The sequence below is a fragment of the Pan troglodytes genome, chromosome 6 (assembly GCF_028858775.2).
Source record: "Pan troglodytes isolate AG18354 chromosome 6, NHGRI_mPanTro3-v2.0_pri, whole genome shotgun sequence".
Taxonomy (NCBI): domain Eukaryota; kingdom Metazoa; phylum Chordata; class Mammalia; order Primates; family Hominidae; genus Pan; species Pan troglodytes.
Window position 1 is genome coordinate 79,294,127 of NC_072404.2, and position 26,937 is coordinate 79,321,063.

The 26,937-nt window shown below is 46.6% G+C and overlaps 1 protein-coding gene across 22 annotated transcripts in view; it reads left to right on the forward strand.

The window, feature by feature from the left end:
• Positions 1-26,937, forward strand: part of AUTS2 (activator of transcription and developmental regulator AUTS2) — a 1,182,725-nt gene that overhangs the window by 1,061,745 nt on the left and 94,043 nt on the right. For all 22 annotated transcript variants that reach the window (XM_519135.8, XM_003318491.6, XM_054655677.2 and 19 more), the window contains one exon: positions 26,774-26,825. In XM_519135.8, the coding sequence (XP_519135.4) occupies positions 26,774-26,825 (52 nt within the window). The remainder of the gene's footprint in view (positions 1-26,773; positions 26,826-26,937) is intronic.

Genomic DNA, 26,937 nt, shown 5'->3' on the forward strand with positions numbered 1-26,937 from the left:
TCAGATGGTTTGGCGCAGAGCTCTGTCCTTGGGCCTGGCCTGTTTGCAACCTTTACTTAGGTGAAAAGAGAGAGTGGAAGACACTAGATTGGAAGAAGACAATCAGGATACCAAAAAATATCCCAGCAGACTGAGGACCAGAACGAAAGCCGTGGCAGTGAGAGTGGAAGGGAGGAAATGAGCAAGAGGCACAGGGAAGACAGAGCAGCCTGAGGATTCGGTGAACTGGGTTTGGAGTTAGGGAGGGTGATGGCCTAGGTAAGACCACTGACAATCAGGAGGAAATCCCAGTGAGGTCATCTGTAGATTGTTGATTTTTAAAGCGCCGATGGACAATCAGTGCCACACTCCACCAAATGAGTTGGAGATACAGAAATGTAAGGCAGGAGGAGCTGGAGTCTTGGGAGCCCCCTACTTGGAAATTACAGCGGAAGCTGGGGAACTGGTGAGAGAGTCCCCCACTTCCTCCTTTCTAGACATTGAAGGGATACCTGAAGAATCTCAATATTAAAGGATAAGAGAATCCAAAGAAGGCAATATTACTTGAGAAACAAGAGAATAATAATAGTATTTTGTCACGGAAGCCCAGTAACAAAGGGAGAGACAGTCTGCCACTTCTGCAGAAAGAGACAGAAAGGGCCACTGTGTTTGTTAATTAGGAGGCCCTCGGCCAGAGACCTGCTAAGCTCATAAACGTTAAAGGCCAGAGTTACTCTCTTTGGGTGGAACAGCTCTAGGGCAGCTGAATAGATAATAGTCACTGCTTCCTCGAAAGGGTAGGACACATGGTTTTTTTTTCTTTTTTTCTTTTTTTGAGACGGAATCTCACTCTGTCACCAGGCTGGAGTGTAATGGCGCAATCTCAGCTCGCTGCAACCTCCACCTCCCAGGTTCAAGCAGTTCTCCTGCCTCAGCCTCCCAAGTAGCTGGAACTACAGGTGCCTGCCACCACACGCAGCTCAATTTTGTATTTTTAGTAGAGACGGGGTTTCACCATGTTGGCCAGGATGGTCTCAATCTCCTGACCTCATGATCCGCCTGCCTTGGCCTCCCAAAGTGCTGGGATTAGAGGTGTGAGCCACCATGTCCGGCCAGGACACGTGATTTTAAAAGCAGGGGAAGCTCCCATGCTGGTCAAAACAACCCTACTACAGCATTCATAGAAGAATAAGATAGAAAATGAGATGGGAGCTTAGCTGGTGACACAGCAGGGCACTTGCTTGCTTGGGTCAGCCCAGCCTAGAAAGTCAGAGGTGACGGCACTAATCAGACTTCAGCGAAACTGGCTGGCTGGTAACACAAATCTTCTGTTTACAGTGAGGAGTATAACCAGCAACCCAACGCGAGTGACCTACATGCAGTAGTTGGCACATATGCCCCCCAGGGACAATCCCTAAGGAATCCAAATTATAATCAGAAAGTCACTTGCTGACCAGGGACTACAGGAATAAGGGACCTGGGCAGAACTGCCCACTCTGTCCTGTTTTAGTATTGGTGAAACTCTAGTACTGTGCAGGGACTTTTGGTACTCACTTGTAACACTTGATTGTCTTTTTTTTTCTTTTCTTTTTTTTTTTAAGACAGGGTCTCTCTTTGTCTCCCAGGCTGGAGTGCAGTGGCACCATCTCAGGTCACTGCAACCTTCACCTCCAGGGATCAAGCGATTCTCATGCCTCAGCCTCCCAAGTAGCTGGGACTACAGGTGTGCACCACCACGCCCAGCTGATTTTTATTTTATTTTATTTTTTAGTAGAGATAGGGTTTCACCATGTTGTCCAGGCTGGTCTTGAACTCCAGGCCTCAGGTAATCCACCTGCCTTGGCCTCTCAAGGTGCTGGGATTACAGATGAGAGCCATCATGCCTGGCCGGATTGTACTCTTTTGATCCTACCTGTTTCCCAGTGCTGGATTGTGAGCTCTCTGAGAGCAGAGCCTGGGTCTTACTCATCTTTATATCCTGGTGCCAAGTATTCTGTGTTGGTCACAGAATCATCTACTTCTATTTGGAATCATCTACTATTTCTAGAAGACCTTAGTAGAGATAATGGTATTAGTAAGTGCTTCTGTGTTTGGGGTGCCTACTGTATGCCTACACGCACATTAGATAAAGATATCTTTAGAGCTAATAGATGCCATGAGGCGTATCCTACAGATAGGATCCTGAGCTTCAGAGATGACAGATCTCATGTAATCAAGCCGGCTTTATGAGGTAGGAGGGGATCTGAACCTGGTCTGCCTCACTCCAGAGCACAAGCTCTTCCCACTGGGCCGCATTTCCTGGAGTCACTAAGGCCTGTTTCACAGGCCCCTTGACTGGGCAGCTCCCGGCTCTGCTCCGTGGATGTGCTGTGTGCTAAAGGGGCGGTGGGGGAGGGGGGCCCTGAGAAAGGAATGTTCAGGCATTGGTTAAAATAGGTGTCCTAGCCTCTTGTCATGCCTTCATATTCACAAATGTTCATTTCTTTCTTTCTCTTTTTTAAAAAAATTCTTCCTAGGGATGATGACTGACAGATTAATATATGTCTAACTACATGTCTCAGAAATCAAAAGGAAGGTGCTGTCAGAATCACTTGTCAGAAAATGAGATTAGGCGCACTTGTCATTTGCTGAGGATTGCAGTCTTTCAGAGATAAGGTTTCATTTAATGAGGGTAAAAAGCCGCCTTTTAAAAAAAGAAGAGGGAGCGAGGGAGTGAGGGTGGGGTAGGCGAGGAGTGATGATTCTTTTTTCTGGTGTCAGCCAAGTGTTTTATCACCTAACGCGATCCCGCGGCACCTGGTAGCCACTGATAATGGCAACCTGGCCTTCTCCACCTCCTCTGCCGCTGCACCACTTCAAAAGCAGCTGCTTGTTACCTGCTTTTACCTCTCCTTGAAGCTGAAGCTCCTTCTCCTGTGGGAAGAGGGAGCTAAGCATGTACTCTAGATTTAAAAGCAGGCTCAAGAAAGCATGCAGTAGAAAGGAAACGTACAGTCACATTTCCCAACAAACTGGAAAGAATCCACAATGGATTTCAGTGAGATATGGAGCCTGTCTGAGTAGTGAAGGGTAACTAATGAGGAACAGAGCTAGATCCCATTGCAACCAATTGTGTTTTGTTATGGAAAATATTTATCAAGTTCTTTTGCATTTGTTGATTCTCTTACAAGTGACATAGTAAGAGCTCCTGGCATGTGACTTGATGCACCTCCTGCACCCTGTGATTCAGGCTGGCAATTTCTATCCCTTTATTAAGCTTCTCTCTACCTCAGGTGTGGCCTGTGCTCCAGAAGTATTTCAAATTAATCCTCCCCCCCTCAACTCCCTACCTCCAATCATAGAAAACTGCCTCTGAAATGAACAACTTTATTGTGGAGAATGCCGGTGATAAAGCAGAAAATCCGTATTTCAGAAATGTTTGGTGACCAGGCGCAGTGGCTCACGCCTGTAATCCCAGCACCTTGGGAGGCCAAGGTGGGTGGATGGCTTGAGATCAGGAGTTTGAGACCAGCCTAGCCAACATGGTGAAACCCCGTTTCTGCTAAAATTATAAAAATTAGCCAGGTGTGGTGGTGCGTGCCTGTAATCCCAGCTACTCAGGAGGCTGAGGCAGGAGAATTGCTTGATGAGCCCGGGAGGTGGAGGTTGCAGTGAGCCAAGATCGTGCCACTGCACTCCAGCCTGGGCGACAGAGCAAGACTCTGTCTAAAAGAAAGAAAAAGAAACGTTTGTTCCAGTTCTCTACTCCAAAACTTACTGGTGTAAAGCAGTACCCTTTTCTTCTGTTCCTGGATTTGGTGGGTCAGAAATTCAGACAGGGCCAAGCAGAGAAGCAGTTTGTCTCTGCTCCACCACGACTGGTGGTGACATGAATGGCTGGGGACTGGAATCCCCTGGAGAAGTCTTCACTCATGCAGGAGGCACTTGGCAGGGACAAAAGCACCTCTGCAAGCCTTGTCCATGTAGCATGGGCTTCTCACAGAACGGCGTCTGGGTTGTGGGAGGAGTTGCCGGAGGGGTTGCTACCAGAAAGCAAGTATCCCAAGAGCTTGAGGCAGAAGCAGCGAGACTTCTGACCTGGCCTTGGAAAGTCACATGGAGCCACTTCTGCCATTGAGCTGAAGCACTGACAAGCCCACCAGGCTGAAGGAAAGAAGATGGGGACCGCTCCATGGGGCAGTGTCAAAGGATGTGCAGCTGTGCTTTAAAATGATCATCATGCTGTAAAGGTTTCTTTCTACCTGTGTTTCTTCACATCTCACGAACGAAATGGCCTAGGAATGTAAAGTAAATGACATTTGGATGGTTACTGACTTGGTATAAAAGGTTATTCCTCTTCATTAAAAAGAAGAAGAAGAAGAATAAGATATAGGCCAGATGTGGTGGCTCGTGCCTATGATCCCAACACTTTGGGAGGCCAAGATGGGAGGATCACTTGAGGCCAGGAGTTCGAGACCAGCCTGGGCAACATGGAAAACCCCATGTCTACCAAAAATTAGCCTGGTGGTGTGGTGCGTACCTGTAGCCCCAACTACTGAGGAGGCTGAGTTGGGAAGATGGCTTGAGTCCTTGAGGTCGAGGCTGCAGTGAGTCATGATGGCATCACTGCACTCCAGTCTGGGCAACACAGCCAGACCCTGTCTCAAAAAATAAAGAGAGAGAGAGAGAGAAAAGATGTAGACAGAGAGAGTGAGCCCAACCACATTAATGGCCCAGGGAGTCTGAGGGGTGGAGTGTCCTGTTCCTGCTCTCTGTTGCTAATGGTTTAAAACAGACTCAGACTTCACTTAAATGGGCACCTTTCTGGCCGGGTGCGCTGGCTTATGCCTGTAATACCAGCACTTTGGGAAGCCAAGGCAGGTGGATCACTTGAGGTCAGGAGTTTGAGACCAGCCTGGGCAATATGGTGAAACCCCATCTCTACTAAAAATACAAAAATTAGCCAGGCGTGGTGGCATGCACCCATAATCCTAGCTGCTCGGGAGGCTGAGGCAGAAGAATCACTTGAACCCAGGAGGTGGAGGTTGCAGTGAGCTGAGATTATGCCATTGCACTCCAGCCTGGGCGACAAGAGTGAGATTCCATCTCAAAAAAAAAAGTTCACCTTTCTATTTCTTTCCAGTCCTTCTCTGTTACACTCTTCAAAAATCGTCTGTACATACTTGCCTCTATGTTCTTACAACTTTGTTTAGAACTTAACATTTAATATGTAACCTAGCTTCAACCCCATTTTCTAACAATTCTCCTGCTATTCACCAAAGACCTCCTAAATCAGCGATCCACCTGTCTTTTCTCAGTCCTTCTCCTCCAGCACCTCTAACACATCTGCCATTTTTGAGTTCTCCTCCTCCTGGAAATCCCTTCTTGTCATTCAACTCTGTCTGTGACTCCTTCCCCAGCGCAGTAAACGTGGACACTGTCCAGGTGTAGTCCTTGGTTCTGTTTTCTTTTCACGCCACGACATTCCCTCATCTCTTTGCAGAAGACACTTGCAACTTATCTGCAAATCCGAGCTCTCTTTCTGATGTTCCACTCCCAAATTTCTGACCGTGGCTAGGCTTTCCTCACGGTCTTCTAAATTCATCTCGTCCCAAGCAAAGTCTCTATATTCCCCTGAAAGCCTCCACATGCTTCTGTGTTCCTGATGTTAACCAGTTCCCCAGGCTTTACATCTTAGCATCGCCCTTTGTGTTGCATCACTGCCACACACTCGTGCCTTCCTTGAAGTTCTGCCTCCTAAGTGTATTTTCTCACCTTAGCTTTGCCCCGTGTCTCCTGCCATTTTCCTCGAGTCACTTTTCTTTTTTTCTTTTTGTAGAGGCAGGGTCTTGCTTTGTCTCCCAGGCTGGTCTCGAACTTCTGGCTTCAAGCGATCCTCCTGCCTCGGCCTCCCAAGGTTCTGGGATTATAGGCATGAGCCACTGCAGCCCACCTCGGGTGACTTTTCTTAATGCTTCCCTGGATACCTATCAGGTTCTACCTTATAAAATTTTTATAATTTTAGTAGGTTCTGGCCAGGCGCGGTGGCTCACGCCTATAATCCCAGCACTTTGGGAGGCCGAGGCGGGTGGATCACAAGGTCAGGAGATCGAGACCGTCCTGGCTAACACCGTGAAACCCCGTCTTTACTAAAATACAAAAAATTAGCCATACATGGTGGCGGGCCCTGTAGTCCCAGCTACTTGGGAGGCTGAGGCAGGAGAATGGCGTGAACCCGGGAGGCGGAGCTTGCACTGAGCCGAGATGGTGCCACTGCACTCCAGCCTGGGCGACAGAGCGAGATTCTGTCTCAAAAAAAATTAATAAATAATAATAATAATAATTTTAGTAGGTTCTACCTTCCCCACGTGTAGTTGTCCTCTCTCCCTCCTAAATTATAAGTTTCCTAAGGGCAGATAACATGTTTTGTTCTTCTTTTTTTTGTACATAGTTCATACTTAGTAAAAGTATCCATACTGAATGAATGGCTCTTACTTATACTGTAAAGAAATGAGGCATACAGCGGAAGTGTGTATGCTTAATACACATACAATACACAAACTGTTGGATTTAAGGAAAGATTTTGATGACATGAAGAGGCTAACACTGCCGAACGTACTTCCAAATATTGCCTTGCCCCTCAACTCTCCTTGGAGTGGTACTGGGGGGAGCAAGACACATAAGCAACAACAATAACAAGAATCATAATAGATATATTTATTGAGCACTTACTTTGCAGCTGATGCTCTTCTAGCTAAGGTAATCTTCACAACCCTGGTCTTTTCAAGACACACTTTGAGAGACAGGTACAGTATGTTTTCCATTCTAGAGATAAAGAAACTGACCGAAAAATCAAATACTACTTTTTTTATTAGTTGGGTGAATGCTTAGTACCACCAAACAAACCTCTTTTTGCAATCCGTGCTAAAGCAAGTAAGTGCCTTAGGCTCACCACCAAAGCAGGCCTTCCTTTTTCCCTTAGTCTAAATTTTATTGTGGGTTGACCACGAAGCTCAGAGCAACTTCCAAGGGGCCCCTAGCTGAGCTTAGTCATCACCAGTCCTGAAGGCAACAGAAGGCAGAAGAGAGGCCCAAGTGTGTGCAGGACTTTTTAAATTCAAAGCTGTGTTTTTTTGAAGCACAGGGACCCTGTCCACTGGCAAACCTGGCCCAATCAGAGTCTTATATGCTAATACTCGGATTGGCAACCATGAGGAAAGCTGGGCGAGTTTCCTTTCCCTCACACAAACCCTAAATGAGTAGATGAATAAATAGACCCTGCATGGTGTATGTAATCATATACCAAGCATAATGAGAGACAAAGGAAATGTGGCAAAATGTTATCAATGGAGGAAGTCAAGCAAAGAGTTTTTGGGTGTTATTCTCACCATCTATCATTATTTTTTCCTGTCAGAAATTTTTCAAAATACACACTTAGGCAAAACTTTAAAAGACATCTAAAACAAACAAAAATGAGTAACTCTAAAGGTAGGAGTCAACAATAAATACACGGGAAAGGAATCTGAAGCCAGGAACGTTGTGGCCCATCCAAGGGGGAAGTGCCCAGAGAGAAGGGAAGAGGTAGAACTGGAGACAGCTGGTGCTTCTTAGGGAGATGCTCAGCCTGCCCAAGAGGCTAATTTAAAACTAAATCTTATCCCTGGATCCCACAGCCCTTAATGTGACCCAAACTTTCCATTACCAAATTCTGGGGTTTTAAATCCTGATATTGTGTGCTTGAATCTGGAATCTGTCTCATCCATTAAAGATCTATCCTATTGAGGCCACATGTGTCTATGCAATAAGTTCTTTTCAAGCCAAACTTTCATGTTAAAAAAAAAAAAATCCTGAGAGGAAATACATGTGGTCCTTGTCCGCTTCTAGCCCACTTCAGGCTATTTATTGTTTTATTTGATTGTTGAGAAGTCAGAAATGACTAAATTGGTTCTCAATGTGGCCTGCACATTTCCTTGGCTAGGAATGGTCTGATTAAGGCAAAGCCCAACTTAGAATTTAGCAGTGTTCTGATCTGTGTGGGTTTGGGGGAAGGCATGTGTATTTTGTTCTTTCGTTCTAGTCCTTCCCTTGTGGATTTCAGACTAAAGTGGGTGTGATGACACATTTACCCTTTTGGTTTTGTTTTTAAAACACAAAGCTGACAAATGTGTTTAATGGCCCCGTAGTACCAACTGACAGCGGCACGGAGCCCAGGAGGCTCACTTGTACCCTGACCATCTCAGTGAGGAAGCTGAATTTTACTCACCACTTAGAAGGATTAAATGCAGACCATAGCATACTTCTGACATTTCATTGACTTATCAGGAAATTCCATGAGAGTGGGGAGGAGGGTGGAAGCAGAAGAGGTACATACATTGAATGGTATATCCTACTTAGAAATTATAAACTCTAAGAAAATATTAATAGAAGGAGGAAAATATTTATTTTTCAGCACAGAGACTATTCTCTGTTTATAAATTAGGTACCAGATCATAAAGAATCACAGAGAGAGAGAGATTATTCATCCCAACTGGTGTGCATTTTAATGGTGAAGAAATAGTTACCTGACTTACCCAAAGTCATAACTAGTTGGGACTGGACCTGTTGTAAAATCCAGGGCTTCTGACCTTTCTAATCCAGTACAGTATTCATTCAGCACCTCATCTTCCCTGTCATGGTCTACAATAGCCCTGCAGACGGTCTTCTAAAACTCATCAGAGTTGGCTGCTCATGAGATCCGGTCCAGGTCGGTTCTCTAATCTGCCTACAGGTCAGTTCTTTGAAATCATTTCCATGCCTCCTCATGCACCCCCAAACTCAGCCGGTCATTTTGCAAATGCAGGTTGTCAGCTGTGAGTGAGCACTGGTAACAGAAAGAAAATCCATCACCACGAGTGCTGATGGAAAAACAACTGGGAACGTACTGCCTAGTAGAATGTTGTTTGTGGCCCGATCTTTGTATAAGAAGGAAAACATCATAAATTAAAAGAAAAGCTACCAGCCAACAACTGTATTTTTACCAGCCTCCTCTTCTTCCAGAAAACTCATTGCGAGGAAAATAAATAGCATTCTTTCCCAGCAGCACAACCGAAAGTCTTGTTAGTTATAGGCGAGTGGCTATTTGAAAGCCTGGCTACAATTTTCCTGTTTTACTAACACTTGTAATTAAATCCATCAACTCCCTCTAAGATTCTGTGTAAATACCAGATGCTCCCTACATTTTTTTCTCTCCTGGAGAATATGAAAAGTTGTACATTAGCAGTAGAGGAACTTCAAAGGAGGCACAGACCTGAGTGAAAGTGAAGTTCTGAAGATCCACACTCGCTTCCCTGTGAATTTCTTGGAGTGTTCCCGGGAGGGCAGCCCACCACACTTGGCCAGCACAGGCCCATCCCATCTCTCACCCGAGTGGCGGATGTTAAGTTGACATCCGTGCCCCAGTTCAGGAGCAGATGGCTCTGCGTGGGGCGTGGTGGTTTGGGAGAATCCACCCGGGCCTGGCGGGAATCCTGTTGTTAAGGGAGGCGTAGGGCCCTGCCTCCCGCTCCCCGAGGGTTTGCAGCCCGCTTTTCATGTGCTATTGATGCTGCCCCCACCCGCTGTCACTTGGAGTCATTCAGTCAATCACATGGAGAATCAGAGGAGAGGCTTGGGATGGCTCTGGATAAATCCTCCCTCGCTACTGGGGGTGAGAAAATCCTCTTCAGAGCACATGCGCTCCTCACAGGGCATCAGTGTACATATATATATATATATATATATATATATATATATTTTTTCTTCTCTATGCAAAGAAGAGTAACTTGTTCCCCCAAGGTGAAGGATTTCAGCGGTAGGCAAAGCAACACCACTACCACCCCAACCCGCCCACTTTGCTTTTCCAGAATTAAATGTAGTTGCCTAGAGCTGTCATGACCTACAGAGAAAGCTGAGGAAGTGTTAAGTGAATCATGAAAGCAAATCAACAGACCTGCTGGTATTTAAATTTTAGTGTATTCCAGTGTGGATTTCTTGGTATTTGTAATGCAGAAACTGGGAAAGGGGGCTCCACCTCCTCTCCCAGCAGATCCAACCCTATGTTCCAACTTAGTCCCCTCATATTCGACCCCATGTTTTGTGTGAATTTACTTTAAAGTCTTTCACACTCCCGAGGCCGTCAGCAAAGCACTCATATCTTATGGGCAATCCCCAGCCCTCTTCGCTTATAAACTAACTGTCCGTGGCTTTGGGGTTGTTCCCTACCAGTTTTATTGGGCAGGTTGTTAGCTAAGGGCTTCATTCTAGAACCAGAGGTTTGAGGCAGACCTCTAAGATCCCCTTGACTCTGAGTGTGTGGAGGAGAGTGAGGGAAAGGACAGAACCCATGGCCCGCGCCACCTCAGCTTCTTTCAGTTTCTATTTGAAACTGAAATCACAGAAGAGCTGTCAGATGGCAGCTGTGCATTTGGTGGAAATGAGAATTCCAGATTTTATGCTAATTCAGTTTCAGGTTCCTTTGAACCTGCAGTTTATGGGGCCATGCTGAAAACTGCAATCTGTTTTGGATAAAAGAAGGGATTACTAAAGACTTTTTAGTTGTACAAACATTCCCAGCCTCCAAAAGGAAAGGGGGGAGACCAGATTTATTCTTTTATTAAAATTGTCATGTTAAGTTTTCTTCTGCTTTATCAAATAGAAAACTTTTCCTTATTTTGGCAATGATTTTTCTTATTTCAAGTTTTTTTGTTGTTGCTGTGATTTATTTTCATTTCAGTAGCACTCTTTCTCGAACTTCAAAGTCCTTGTCACTTCCTCCCAGAGGCAGGAACACAAAGGTGGTGCCCATGGATGTATCTCATCCTGGCATGTGCTCACCTTCTTCCATTCTCGCAGTGTTGATTGAGGCTGACCCAGATGGTTGTTTCACTTACCTATTACTGCTTTGTAACAAACCACAAATTTGGAGCCTGGAAATACAATGCTGCCATTAGGGCAGGGCTCTGCAGAGAAGCTTCCTCTCTGTTCCACATGGCATCTGCTAAGGCAAGCTCAGCTGGAGCTGGTGGAGCCACACCCAAGATGGCTTCTTCACGTGGCTGGCAAGTTGTCAGGGGCTGTTGGCTGGGAACTCAGCTAGCCCTGTGGTCCCAAGGCCTCAGCTTACTTCCATGTGGTACTGCTTGGGCATCCTTACTATATGGTAACTGCGTTACAAGCTTAAATAACCAGAAGCTGCTGGGCCCAAACTCTGAATCTCCAGTATATCACTTCCTCCTCATTCTATTCATCAAAACAGTCACACGTCAGTCACAAGGACATAAGTTTCACCTTCTAATGGGAGGAATGACATGCACATACAGAATTATTTGGGAACCATATTTGGAGATGAGCAACCACAATGGTTAATGATATATTTTTTAGAATTTTGATTTTCAGGAGAATGTACCCACGCTCTGTTGTTAGCCATATGGGTTTCTATATTCTGTGAAATCCCAAACTGTTGGCAATTCGTGGAAAGGACTTTGCAGTTTAGTTTATGTTTGAGATAATGTCTTCATTCTCTTCTGTTTTAGTTGGCAGAGATCTGGTCATTTATTTATTTACTCATTGATCTGACCACTGCGTATCAACCCATCTCTTACATGTGATGCATGAGAATACTGTACTAGATGTTAAGGGCAATGGTGGTGTGTAAGAGTACATCACAGTCCTGGTCCTTGAGTGATTGAATCTACAGACTGCTCTCCAAAGCAGTATCTTGTTCCCAGTGAGGATACGTGTGCCCCTAAAGGAATGGCAGTGTCCAGAGGTGAGCCAAGAAACAACTACATGTTATATATTGTCTTAGATCTATGTTTCCATTAGGAAGCATTCAAGAAAAGCTGTAGTTTGGAGCAGAAGAAGACATTTCTGGTGTAATTCATTTGCAATACAGATCTGTAAATGGAAATTACATAGGACCAGAGAGGAGCTGGCGGGTCTTTGTAGGCACACAGGCTTGCCCTGACCCTATGTAACAGCGGTATATGATCATAATAACTGGCATTTCTGTAACAGTTAACCATCTACAAACTGTGCTAATTTGATTGATAAAGCCCCAGAGATGGAGGCTATTGGAATGGCCATAGTAGGGTTTCCCATTCCATTCTGATAGCATGGAAGACACAGAGAGAAAAACTAAGGCCAGAGCAAGAGGGAAAATCAGAAACGTTGCTCAATAAGAATGCTTTCAGGAAATCTAAACTAAGGGAATTCTACGACATTCTAGCTCCTCAGCTACTACCCCAGCAAGTGTATGATTCCCCAAACCAGTGGAAGCAAATATTTTGTCCTCAGCCAACAAGAATTCCTGCAAGTCAATATTTGGACCATCAGGATGCTTAATAATAAAGCTAAGGAAAAAAAAAAAAAAGCTTTGTTAGATCATTGTATATTAGCATAGATGCAGGAGTAGAATTTTCAGTACCCTAAAGATTATTAATACTTTCAGGTAACGTTTCCAGGAGGAGATAGCGAAGCCTTTGAGTAGAAGGATGGACTAACATGTGGTTGGCCACCATTCTCAGGATGTCAGTAATCTTTCAAACCACAAAACCTGGGAAGGTAAACTACTTGTATATCCCAGGAATAGTCACATGACTTATAGACAGCCTTACCATGACCCTTCAGATCTTAAAACCTCTCTAGAGTTTAGACAGCAGAATTGATTTTGACTTAGACATCTGGCCAGTGGAGGGAGAAACTGAGATTTACCCAGCAGTGGGGATAGGATGGTGTGGTGTGGTATCAGGTGTGGCATGATGTGGTGTGGTGTGGCGTGGCGTGGCGTGGTGTGGCGTGGTATGGTGTGGCATGGCATGTTGTGGTATGGTGTGTGTGGTGTGGTATGGTGTGGCGTGGTATGGTGTGGGGTGGTGTGGCGTGGCGTGGTGTGGTGTGGTATGGTGTGTTGTGGTATGGTGGGGATGGACAGTGGGAGCATGGTATTAGGGAAGGAATGTGACATGCCTGCTGGCACCATGCTATAATCCTCATTCCTTCACTGCAGAGAACCTCCTTACATTCCTGTATCCATTTCCTTATCTAAAATAAGGAAGAAACTCTCCGTTACTCTCTTTGCCTCACAAGATTGATGTAAGAGCAAATGACATTATAATTGTAGCATTCTGGAAAAATATGTGTTACTCTAGGGCATTTTTGGCAGCGTCCTTTGGAGAGGCTGACTCTTAGAACCAGTAAATGGCACCGTCACATATAATTTATGGCTCATGCTCTTTTTTCAGTCTAGGGTTCACTTCTTGGTTGGTTGATTTCTCCCTCCCTTCCATTTCAAGGCACTGAAATGAAGACTAGAATCATATTTTGAGCTTGACTCAGTCCTAGAATAGCAGCAGTCTTTCCCTGGGACTAACCAAAGCTAGAAATGAGGGTCCTCAGATCAGATACAGAAAAGTAGTTCTTGGCTGGGTACAGTGGCTCACACCTGTAACCCCAGCACTTTGGGAGGCTGAGGTAGGTGGATCACTTGAGGTCGGGAGTTCGAGACCAGCCTGGCCAACATGGTGAAATCCCGCCTCTACTAAAAATACAAAAATTAGCCAGGCATGGTGATGCACCCCTGTAGACCCAGCTTCTCAGGAGGCTGAGGCAGGAGAATAGCCTGAACCAGGGAGGCAGAGGTTGCAGTGAGCAGAAATCGCACCACCACACCCCAGCCTGAGTGACAGAGCAAGACTCTGTCTCAAAAAAAAAAAAAACAAAAACAAGAAGAAGAAGAAAAGAAAAGAGAAGTAGTTCTCCCTCTGTAGTCCTCCCTCAAACTGAGCTGAAATGATAATAACATATGTGGTATGACTTGTTGAATGGTAAACATGGTCGGACAACTCCCAAAAAGGTAGTATTTCTTTCAATATTCATATTAGTCATTCCAGCATCCAACTGAGGAATATCTAAGGTGGTTTCAGGGCCCTCTTTTCCCCTGAATTGTTTTAAAAAAAACAAAAAAAAAACTGCGGAGACCTCAGCCTAAAATGGCTAAAATGCCTGTTACCTAGAGAACTGGAAAACGCGATCAGTTCACCAGCAGTTCCCCGTTTCCCACAGTGGTTGTTTCTAACATTGCCACTTAGCGCATCTGCTGAAACAAAGATGGTCGCATCCCTACCAGCAATTGCAGAGACTCCCTTCCCACCCTCCCAGAAGCTGCACCCATGCCCAGGAGCCCATGGCTACAGCTCTTAATTTATACATGGGTGCAATGACAGCCACTGTTTGCTGAGCAATCCCCAGCCCCAGCACCATCTCCCCCAGCTCAGTCCTTCTTCTTTCATAGTAAGCTCCTGTCTGGGATCCTCACCTGTCAACAGACCTCACAGCAAGGCTGCCTTTGTCAGGCTACCATATTTCCTGTCCCCTTAGGGGACTGGGTGCTTGACAACCTTCATTTATAAAACTAAGAGGGGCTGCTAGAAGTCAGCCTTCCTGAAACTATAAGAATGTCTACTCCTAGGTGACTTGTCACTAATGATGAAGGTAAGTTGCTGTTCCAAGTGCTTTACATACATTAATTCATTTAACCCTAACAACAGTTGCAGCAAAGTAGGTGATGTTATGGCCATACTTTCTAGATGTGGAAACTGAGGTACAGAGATGCAAAGTCCTCTCTCCACCATCACACAGTAAGTGGGAGTGGAGGATAAGCTAGGATTTGAACCCATTGGTTCTTTCATGAGTGGCTAAGCTTTTAACCACTAGACCAACTACCTCTTAGTTGTCCCCAAACATAGAAATGGCTGGCACCTGTTTAAAGGCCCTTTTTGTTTTGTTTTTGTTTTTGGAGACAGAGTCTTGCTGTATCCCCCTGGCTGGAGTGCAGTGGCACAATCTCAGCTTACTGCAACCTCCCAGGTTCAAGCGATTCTCCTGCCTCAGCCTCCCCCGAGAAGCTGGGATTATAGGCACCTGCCACTACGCCCAGCTAATTTTTGTACTTCTGGTAGAGATGGGGTTTTACCATGTTGGCCAGGCTGGTCTCAAACTCCTGACCTCAGGTGATCTGCCCACCTCGGTCTCCCAAAGTGCTAGGACCACGCACACGTGAGCCACTGCGCCTGACCCAAAAGCATCTTTTCATTCATTCATTTATTTGTTTTTAAATCCAATCGAATTTAGCAGTGGGGAGTTGTCTTAAGTGTCTTCTTTTCCGCTGAACACATTATTTTCCTCAATTTATCATCTCTGATGACTGACTTACACATTGTGTTCTACGCCGATCCATCCTTTCAGCTCATGCAGACATTCTGTATACATTTTCATTTTAATTACCACCCCCCAACTCTGCCCCATGTTCATATGGAAATAGAGGAGCCAGGTGTTGGATACATGAGCCGGTAACTAAGGCAGGATGCGTACCTGGACTTAGTAGGGTCCCCCAGGGAGCATGGACTCAATATGAAATGCAGGTCGCTAGACCCCAAGTTTCAAACACCCATCAATATGACATGATGTGAGAAAGAGCAAACCAAGTCCAGACGGCAACGAGACAGGCATGACCAGGGGAGGCAGAGAGGCCTCACAGTTCTCATCACATGCACTGCTGTAAAAAGTAAGATGAGATACCTACAGCCAATTGGGTGACACGAGCAGGGATTGGATTTATTTGTATTTTTCATTGCCTTTCTTTGCAGAGTTGTCAGATTCTGAATATTAATACCTTAATGTAGATTTGGTGGTTAAGTAAGATATATTTTATGGATTTTTTTATACTTTTTCCCCTTTGTAGTTTATAGTACATTGTGAAGTTTGAAAGTAAAATTCCTTGCCTTGACTTCTACACTCGGAAAATATTCATTCCCCCCTGTGTCTCAATAGTATGCATCATAAACTAATCCAGTTCAGTTTATTTACTTCCCTCTTGTTGCAGACCCATGATCAATTGTAGCAACACGGGCATATAATGGCAGAGGTTTTTACTTTACAGCAGTACGAGCATGAGCTATTGCACTCTCCTTTCAGGGTGATAAGGAAGGAAGCTTCCATTTTCAGAATCACCCATTCAGAAGGGGTTGGGGGGCACTGAGCAGAGGAATTGGGGGCCACCTGACGTTGATTAGCCCTGAATCGCTAAGGAAGACATCCCAATCCATAGTTTAAAATGAATCAGCCTACACAGAAGAAATCCCTGGGAACCAGAAAGAGTTTTAATCTCCTGGGCTGAACAGTGTGGAAGGCAGAATATTAGGAATTAGCAGAGGTGACAAGTAGGACAACCTCGGCCTGCCTCCCAGTGGCGGGCAACCTGTTGACTCCAGTTCTCCATCCTAGGACCCTTGCTTGACTGCCATGAGTAAGAGCAGTGGGCACCTGAGTCAAAATGCAGATCCCTCCAGGCTTCTCAGTAGCTGTTGTCTGCCCTGAGCATTCTCCCAACCTTATCAGTTACCCAGACACTTGTTGGGAGCCCTCAGACTAACTAGCATGCTGGGACAATTTCCACCGTGTCTTCATTCTCTCTCATCATGGGTATGTTGAGCAAGGCCTCCTAACTCTGTGCTGGGTACAAATTCCAAGATGTGGACAAATTCTAAGATGTGAATTCTATCCACAAGAAACCAGGTGAGTTCAGAAGGCATGGCTCGGGGCATACAGGAGGATTTATCATCACAAACAGATAATAAAGTGTTGTCTCCAGACACACATCTGTTATACTGCTGCTGTGGCATGGACAAAGACAAGCAAGACACAGTCCTTGGATAGTCACATTTAAAGCCAAATTGAGGTGGTGGGTCCTCCATACAGAGAAAATAAACAAAAAAAACAAACCATGGCCGGGTGCAGTGACTCATGCCTCTAATCCCAGCACTTTGGAAGGCCAAGGTGGGAGGATCGCTTGAGGCCAGGAGTCAGAGATCAGCCTGAGCAAGATAACGAGACCCTGTCTCTACAAAATTAAAAACTAGCCCAGCGTGGTGGCGCATGCCCATAGTCCCAGTACTCAGGAGGCTGCTGCAAGATGACCCCATGAGCCTAGTAGTTGGAGGCTGCAGTGAGCTCTGATTGTGCCACTGCACTCTAGCCTGGGCAACACAGCAAGACGCCATCTCAACAAAACAAAACATGCTTCTGCACCAGTAGGACATCATTTTTATAGTCATAGGCAAAACGGTAGTCCTCTTAAAACTGGAAATTACAATTTAACATGTCTAAATGACATAATTGGGATGCTGCTATTTTATGTTTTAAGAAATTAAAGCCCTCACTATTAAGAGTTTCATCACATCTTAAGGCTGGCAGGCTTTTCTAACATTTTGCTGGATTCAGGGTCGACTTTATAATCTACCAAGAATATCCATGTGGCTGGGTGCAGTGGCTCACGCCTATAATCCCAGCACTTTGGGAGGCAGAGGCAGGAGGATCACTTGAGGCCAGGAGTTCAAGACCAGCCTGGGAAACATGGCAAAACACCATCTCTAGAAAAAAATTTTTTAAAAATTAGCCAGATGTGTTGGTGCACACCTGTGGTCCCAGCTACTCCCAACTACTCAAGAGGCTGAGGTAGGAGGATCACTGGAGCCCAGCAGGTCAAGGCTGTAGTGAGCTGTGATGGCACCACTGCACTCCAGCCTGGGTGATAGAGCAAGACCCTATCTCAGAAAAAAGAAAAAGAAAAAGAAACACCCTTATTAGGAGACCCAAGCTATCCACTGTCCAGGTTCTGACCCTGTCTGGAGGGATTCTTTGCAGTAGGTCCTCTGTAAAGATGTCGTTCCCAGCCAGGCACGGTGGCTCACACCTGTAATCCCAGCACTTTGGGAGGCTGAGGCGGGCGGATCACGAGGTCAGGAGATCAAGACCATCCTGGCTAACACGGTGAATCCCCGTCTCTACTAACAATACAAAAAATTAGCTGGGCGTGGTGGCGGGAGCCTGTAGTCCCAGCTACTCGGGAGGCTGAGGCAGGAGAATGGTGTGAACCCGGGAGGCGGAGCTTGCAGTGAGCCAAGATCACACCACTGCACTCCAGCCTAGGCGACAGAGCAAGACTCCGTCTCAAAAAAAAAAAAAAAAAAAAAGATGTCATTCCCTAGTAGAGATGGTACAAACCACTGTCCCCACTTTATGGGACTGGTGTCATTTTGATGTTCATGTGGTTATTTTCATTATTGTGGTGATCCCCACTGGGAGAACCCAGTAGAAGGCAAGGCTATGGCCATTGTGGCCCTAATAGACTTTTATTTTGTTGGTCTCCACGGTAATCAAAAGAAGTGTGTCATCTGTAATCATAATAGACAACAAATATATCCTCCTTACTAAGTGCCAGGCACTGTTACTGACAAAGGCCCCAAGAGGTGTGGCTCCTGTTATCTCACTTCCTAGATAAGGAAACTGAGGCAGGGAGAGTGAAGAGATTTACCCAAGCTGTCCTGGCTCAGAAATGGCAGAGCCACGATTATAAACCTGATGCTGGCTCCGGGGCCCAGCTCCAAACCTCTACCCTGAAGAACAAGTAGAAACTTGGATTTTCAGAGCTTGCAGAACCTTTAGAACTTGAAAAGAATGGAGACTTCCATAGTTTCAGAAATAAACCAGGCATGGTGACATCCTTCCCGAGGCTAGTTGGAGTTATCACCCTCCTTCAATCACCTAGTGATCTTTTAAAACTACACCATCCATAACGAAAGGTTCGAGGAAATTCTGGTGAAGACTTCCTCTTCCTTTAAACCACCTCAAGAAGCACACAGCACATGCGCTGTTAGAGAGTGCCTGAACTTCATTATATTTAGGAGGGGGAGCACAATGAAATTAATGAACTTTCTCTGTATAAAACGCTTAACAGAAGACTAGAATTTCTAAGAAATATTTTGCTAAAATATATTTAGCTTAAATCTGGTAATTTGTGGTATAAATTGAATCCCATCTCAGATTATAATTTTTAAGAATTTGCAAGTATAGGCCAGACAGAGTGATTCATGCCTGTAATCCCAGTACTTTGGGAGGTCAAGGTGGGAGAATCACTTGAGGCCAGGAGTTTAGGACCAGCCTAGTCAGTATAGCAAGACCTTGTCTGTACAAAAAATAAAAATTAGTTGGGCGTGGTGGTACACACCTGTAGTCCCAGGTACTTGGAAGGCTGAGGCGGGAGGATTGCTTTAGCCCAGGAGTTCCAGGTTATAGTGAGCTATGATTGTGCCACTGCACTCCAGCTTGGGTGACAAAGTGAGACCTTGTCTCTTAAATAAGTTAATAAATTAATAAGAATTTGAAAGTATAGATTGACTTACAAGAATTTCCCTTTGTTTTTAAACCTAGTTTAAATCTTTAGACGTATTTTTGAGATTTGAGGAAGAAGGCTCCATATTTTAACATAGCTTTACATTTTTTTAACTGATTAATCATAAACTTGGCTAAGATCTTTGGGCATATATTAAAAATTATTTCTGAAATCATTAATCTAACACCAGAGTGGAAATTGAGTCCACATTCTTGCTCTCTGCTTTCTATTAGAAAGGGTTGCCGCTTTCTAAGACTTGTTCTCCTTAGATTGGGTTCAGAGGCTAAAGGTGATGTTAAGAAGCCATTAGTGTTTAGTATGTTAATCCACCTCCATGTAACAGAAAAGATAGCTTCCAGCCTTTGACTTGGCATCTTTATATTAAAACTCCAATAAAAGGAAATTAAATTTCTCAAGGAAAAAAAAAAACCAATCTTCCTGATTATTGAAAGCCCTCTGACCTGGATTCAGTCCCTAATATATGGATTATCGAATTTAGTCTTCTTTCTTCCTTCTTCCTACTTCTGACGCTGTTGTGTACCTGGTCCCCTCCAATTTTGACATTCATTCCCATCCCCGCTTCCAGAAAGCATAGGGAATAGAGCAGTTTGGAAACCAGTCAGAAATGGGCTCATTCGTGAGTCTGGAGGGAGGATGAGAAATGGAGCAGGTCACAGTGGGTGGTGTTCTGCAACCGGGCCAGCCAGGGGACCCTGGGGAGCAGCACTGGAGGTGGCCACAGTGGTCAGAGGCTTGGCTTTTGGCGTTCCCAGGTTCCTCTTGATGAGAGATCATCAAAAGATCTGGACACATGCAGATCTGGCTGAGGCCGTCATCTGAGGCCTAATCCCTGGTAACCATTGATGACAATTTTTTTTTTTTTTTTTTTGAGATAAAGTCTTACTCTGTTGTTTAGGCTGTAGTACAGTGGCATGGCGTGATCTCGGCTCACTGCAACCTCCACCTCCCAGGTTCAAGCGATTCTCCTGCCTCAGCCTCCCAAGTAGCTGGGGTTACAGGTGTGCACCTCTACACATTTTATTAGTAGAGACGGGGTTTCGCCATGTTAGCCAGGCTGGTCTCAAACTCCTGACCTCAAGTGATCCACCTGCCTCGGCCTCCCAAAGTGCTGGGATTACAGACGTGAGCAACTGCGCCCAGACTGATGACAATCTAATGCAAGGCATGATAAATGTCAGAAGTGCCACCTAATGAAAGCACCCTGGAGGGCCAAGTGGTTTCAGCTGGTCAGCTAAGCTGCCATGCCGTCGTGCTCTCAGTTTACCCTGTAGGGGATGGTGCAGGAGCTCAGGCAGTTTCTTCCCTGTAACACCGATTTTACTAGAACAACAAGATAAGAAAACTGTTCCATTTTGATTGTTCCAAAAGAAACAACCTTTTAATGTCTTCTCTAGAACATTTCATGTCCGCCTTTGAGCTATCCTGGTATTGTCTAAACAGCTTCAGAATGAATGCCGCCTCGCTGGAGGACCACAGCTGGGTATTGTGACATCTTGTAAGCAACTGGAAAATCCATCTCCAAACCTATACCTTCTGAGATGCCTTTTCTTTTGACTTCTCAGGAGGCAGTGGTAGAGAAAAATCACTGTTACCTATCTTTTTAAAAAGACTTGTATAACACCACATTGTGCTACCAGTTTGGGGGAGGGGGTGATGAAGCTAGAGAGAGAAGGCTTCTTATTTCCAAACTTAGAGGCTAGAGGAGGGGGAAGTATGCCATATAGCAAGCACCCCCACCTTTTTTTTTTTTTAACTTGAGAGGTTTTTCAAGAGTGCCATGAAATCAAATAGTGATAGACATGCAACTTCAAAGAGGCAAGGAGTGGCCATCATTACTTTAAACCAGTCTGCATGTCATTCATATGTGGTGTGCATCTCTCCCAACCCCTGTTCTCTTCCTCTCTTCCTCAGCCACACTCCAGGTAACGGTGGCACTGGGAGGGGACTTAGAACTGAAGTTTTCCTCTCACCCCACCTTGGTGTGCCCACTGTACTCCACAACCCTACCAGTTGCAACCTAGGCCTTGCTTGCCCTTTTTCTTGTACTAGGAAAATTGCAGCAGCTTTTCCTCTGCACCAAGGAGGAACCTTGTCAAGCTGCAGGTGTGGAATTAAAACTCCAGATGTTTTCAGAGGGTTTCCTCGCCCCGGGTGTGTTCTGGTGGGAGTGGGTTGCTCAGGGGAATCTGCTGAGTGCCTCATTTCTGGCCATTCAGTCCCCCACACCCTCTGGGGGCACTGCACTGTGCTCTAGGGGATACAGACACGATACATGTTAGGATGATAGACATAACTGCTGCCCATGTAGCGAGGCTTTGCCATTGCTTTCATTCTTTCCCTACAATCGGTGAATGCCAGGGGAAGCAACAGGCTCCACTTTTGTGGATGCAGGGTGTGCACGTGTCAGAGGGTGTGAGGAGTTGGGAGGAGAGGATTTGTAAGTGGCCAGTTCATGCTCTTAAGTTATTCATCAAACCGAACACACTGCGGTCAGTCGGCTGTGGTGGGGAAGGAGGTTAGGTGAAGACCTTTGTGTTCTGAGACCCAGACCGTGATCCCCGTCTCCATTTTCCACAATGCAATGATTATTTTGTATTGAGCGCCTACTATGTGCCAGGCCTTTTACATACATGACTTTCCCACTGAGCCCTCACAACCGCCCAGAGAGCCTGCTCTTTGCAGATGTGACTGGCTTGGTGGCAATTCAACCCCAGGCTGCGGGCCTAGTGGCCTTTCCCTGCCATGGCGCAATCTTGGAAGCGGCAACTGCGGGGAGGGCGAGGAGCGGTGCAGTTTCCGCCGCGCCCGCCCGCAAGGAAGGCAGCCGGGGGGAGCCGAGGGCTCGAGCCGCGGGGGGAGCAACAGCTGTCGATGTCGCGCCTGGGGACCGCGCCTCCGCTGGGCCGACCCGGCGCCGGGGACGAGAGGAGGGGCGGCGAGGGGCGGGGCGCGCGGGGCGGGACGGAGGAGGGGCGGTGGCACCGGCGGCTCGGGCTCGGCGCGCCGAGGAAGTCCCGTTCCGAGAGCTGCGAGCGTCTGGAGGAGGCGCGCTCGGCGCAGTCGGGGAGCGAAGTCCGGAGCAAGGGGCCCCCGCGTAGCCGCCGCCCCCTCCTGCTACCGTCCAGCCAGGGAGCCCGCGGCGGCCGCCGATGGAGTTCACTTGAGCTGTGAACCGGCGGGAGAGGCAGGCGCCGGCAAGCCGAGCGCGGGCCGGAGCCCAGCCAGCCCCGGGCGCTCACCCGCCAGCCCGCAAGCTCCGGCCAGAGGCGCCGCCGCCCCGCGCCCCGCCGTTGCAGCGCCTCCTGGGCCGCGCGCCGGCGAGATCCGCACAAAATCCAGACTCCCGGAGCGGCTCCCTCCAGCACCGCGGCGGGCCCAGGACCAGGCAGCCCGCGGCGCGGCTGGAGAGGCGGGACCGGCTGTCGGGGAGCCCCGGGCGGCCGCCGGGGAGAAGCCGCCGCGCGCCCTCCTCCTCCTCCTCCCTCTCCCTCCTCCCTCCCTCCGCACATGGTCTCCTTTGTCCTGTCGCCGCCGCCGCCGCCTCGCTCTTAGCTCCGCGCGCCGCGGCGGCGGCTCAGGCCGCTCTTCTCCGCCTCGCCCTCCCGCCGGCCGGCCCGGGACGCGCCTTGCTAGCCCCCGCCGCGCCAGCCCGGCCCCGCGCGCCGCAGGAGCGGCGGGGAGACAGTGGCGAGCGCGGGCCGGGCGATCTCGGCGGGCGCGCTCCTCCCGCCGCCCGGGGCCTCGGCCGCGCTGGATGTGTGCGCGCGGCGCCGGCTCTCGGTCGCCCCGAAGCTGTTGCCCGGTTCGGATCTGGTTCGGCGCCTCCGCTCTCGGACTTTGGCGAGGAAGGAGCCCAGAGACTCTTGTGGACAGAGCCGGGTCGAGAGTTGGGCGTTTTCTCTTCGTGTGTTTTGGTGGATTCCCCCCTGGTCTTTGACGATCGCCCTTCGGGAGTCCTGCTAAGGAACCAAACCATGAACTTGGGGCTGACCGGACCGTTTAACCCTTTGCAACCAGGTAATGAAGCCCCCGGGGCGCGGCTCGCTTGCCTACCTCTCGCGGTCGGAAGGGAGGCGGCCGGGTCGGGGGTCTTTTGTTGCGGCGGCCGGGCCGGCGGGCAGGGGTGGCAGGGGCGGGCTTCTCCCGTCTGGCGCGCCCAAGCGCCCCTTCGCTACCCCTCCTCCCTTCTTTCCTCCCCGCTCTGCGGCCCTGTCGCCCGCCTTTGTACTTTCCTCCCTCGGCCGGCCGGGCTCGGCCGGAGCTGCGCGGTCGTGCCCGGGAGGGCCTGGCGTTCGCCGCCGAGCTCCGATGTGAGGAGGGGGCCGGGGCCTGCGTCCGCTTGAGCTGGGGGCCCTAGCGTGGCGCTGCCCGCTCCTGGGGTCGCGCTTCCCCAGCGCGGAGGTCGGGATCCCGGCCCGCACCCGGTGCCAAGGGAGGCGAAAGGAGATCTGGGCTCGGGTTCGGCAGCGGGAGAAAGAACTCGCGCTTAAGTTTCCAGGAGGTTTCTGTTTTGTTGTTCGAAAGCCCCCCTTCTCGCCTGTGCGGGTGCGGAGGGCGGCCCCCGGGGTCTGCGTCCGAAGGGAGTGAGGGTGGGCCTGGAGCAGGAATCGCTGGGTCCCACCCCGTCTGCACGCACGGCTTTTTATAAGTTTTCCTTATTCTCCGCGTTCCCGCCTCCAATCTGTTTCACTTACTTAACTTTCCTTTAAACGCCAACTACGGCTTCTAGCAATATTTTTTTTACATCCAAAAAAAACAAAAAAACATATTCCCCCTTCCCTTAAATAAAAAGCAGCCAAAAGAGAGGTTTGGTTTTCTGTCAGTTTTAGATTCAACCACTTCATGCCCCTACCCTCCAAAACCGAGCGAGGGGATGAAAGGAAGTGAGTAAAATCTTCAAGTCTGTAGCGGGTAGAGGTGCCCCCGTGTTCGAGAGAAGGAAGAGCTCAATTCGTCGGCTCATTCTGGGCTCGCCGCTTTTCCATTTGAATAATAATTTTTTTTAAAAAGCCAGGAAAATGGTCCAGGTAATAGAAGGAAATGCAGACTATTTTCTGAAAGCAACGAAAATGATAAACATCCCCAAGATTCAGACCCAAGGAACCAAATCATTTGTACAAATGCCCTAAAACCCTAAGTAGAAGGAAAGTTCGTTGAGGAAAAGCAAAGGGTACTCGTGTCGTTTCCCCTGAAGATTTTGGCAAAGAAGCTCTCTTCTGACTTGTTAGGACAGTGGCCGGCCACAGTTGTAACCACCTGGATAGGAGAGAGAAGGGATCCAGAATGTTTTCACGGTCAGCCAGAGCTCCATTGCAGTCGTCATCTTTTGGGTGTTTTTCTGGGGAGGGCTTTCTGAGACACCCCCTTTCCCAGTTGCAAGAGGCATGGTGTCCAGCCCTGTGACTTGGATCAGCCAAGTAAGGGCTTAGAAAGCTTTTAGTCGAAGATACACTCCTAAGCCTCTCTGAATATCCGGTCAGACTTACTTCCTTAATAACTTACTGATCGGCATCATAATAATGGCATCCTCAAGTTTGGTTCAGACATGAGGATCACGTAAGTGTCTGTCTGAGAATCCCATGTGGAGCTGACAAAGGTGGCAGAAGCAAAAGGCCTGTTCACCCACAGCTTCTGTCCTTTTCACTCGAACACACACACACACACACACACACACTAAGTGCAAATAAAAACTTGGTCAGGAACCATTTACTTTCCCTGTTTATGCTTTTTGCATTCAGAGACAGTAATTTGTTTTTACATTTCTTGGGGCCAGTTAGACTCACTTTAATAGGTAATCCCAGAATTTTCAAAGGTTATGTCAGTTTGTTAAAACACTTTAATAAACAGGCTTTTTTTCCCCCTTCTATCAGTTCATTAATTTTGTAAGCCATGAATTTAACATGAATTTACATTCAAAAAGAATTCCAACCCGTTCTAAGAAACACTTTTTCATGAAAGGATGGTAAAATACACATATCTCGAGTTTTTAGCTGGGAAATTCACAGTCCTAGAAATCTCACTTAATATTTCAGTGTAGCATCATCATGCAATTTTTGGCTTTATAACTCACTATTCTTGATCTAGGTATAACTTGTTTCTCTCCCATTAACATTTTTTTTTTGGCAGTTTGTTTTTATGTAAAGGTATTGTTATATATAGTTTAAGATGTCAGGAAGGCCCTCTGTATTTTTCATTATTCCTGCAAAATAGGAAAAAATCTATCTAGGGTTTATGTTAAACTGCATGTATAAATGTATGCACTTCAATGTTCGTTTTGCACATACATTCATTGTTTCTGGATTGGTTAATCATATGGACACCCCCATAAAAGTAATGTTAGAATTAAAATAAAGCAAAAAACAGTCTTAATACAAATATGTTGTCTTTCTATATCACTTGCATTGAGAACTAGAACATGTCCCCCAGATGTACACAGGAATATTTCATCTTTGTCAGTATTACATGGAAAGACTAAATTGAATATCCTCTTTGTCCCTAAAAGCTAGCCCCAGAGTCAAAATATGCTGCACTTCAGAATTCCCCCTCCCCCTATTTCCTATATTTCCTTTTTCCATATTTATTCAACATTCTAGGCTTTTGCTTTCTCAGAATATGCATCTCTGTGTATCAAGTGTGAAAGATGAGTGATTTCTCATGAGGGTTATGTAGTGAAAACAGCACAAATATAGCTTGGCCATTATAACTTTAAATGCAGATATATCCTCACGTTATGTAGTGGAGATGCTTAATTTTTAATTTTTCAAGTTCTAGAAATATTCAGTGCTGAAACATTATAGCATTTTCCTTCAAACCGACTTCCATGTTTATTTTCCAGAACATTAGTGTATAATTTAAATTGGCTTTAGTTTTACTGTTTAAACAGGCTTATTTCACCTTCCTCAAGCCACTGTAATAATTAGCAGACATGTTCTCTAGAAAATGGAAAGGAAATAATGCTGGTGGCATGCATAGTGGTCGGATTTTGGGGCAGGCCAGCTTGCGTCTTTTTGAACACCAAGGTCGTTTGGTTACTGCAAGGGACAGGGATCTTGGAGTCATCAGATGAATCTTAAAAAAAAATTAATTTCTGGCAGTGTTGGCTTACACATTTTAGTGAGGAAAAGCTTAGCATTAAATAATAGGCATTTCTGATTTGTGAAAGAAAATTGAAAAATTGGCATGTCTGCAAATACCACGAAAAACATAACATTTCCAAAATAATCTGTCAACGAAATTGCAAAATCATTATGTGAATGAGCTGAATTGCTTTGTGTATCATCTCATAGAAATATGTTTTGCACAGATAATGTGTCTAATAAGGACACATTTTTAAAATCAGATTTTTTTTCCCCCCCAGCAAATAGCTGCACTGCAGGTCTCTCTCAAGCAGTCAACTAGCACCACCTTATGGATGATTTGGGGACATTGCTGCTTCCCTGCTAGGCTTTCGTAAAATGTAGTCAACTGATTTAAAATAATGGGAATGTTGATGGTGATGACAATATTAATGACAATAATAATGCTTTTTTCCCCCTTCTTGTTTTTCAGGCATCAGATGCCAGCTCTGAAAAACTCTTCAACACTGTTATTGTAAACAAAGGTAAGACCCATTCATTCTCCTGAGTAATGGCTTATTTTTATGTTAGTTTCATTGTCATTGCCTAGGAAGAAAGAAGAGCTAGAGTGATCTTCCTCTTATAATTCTGAAGCTA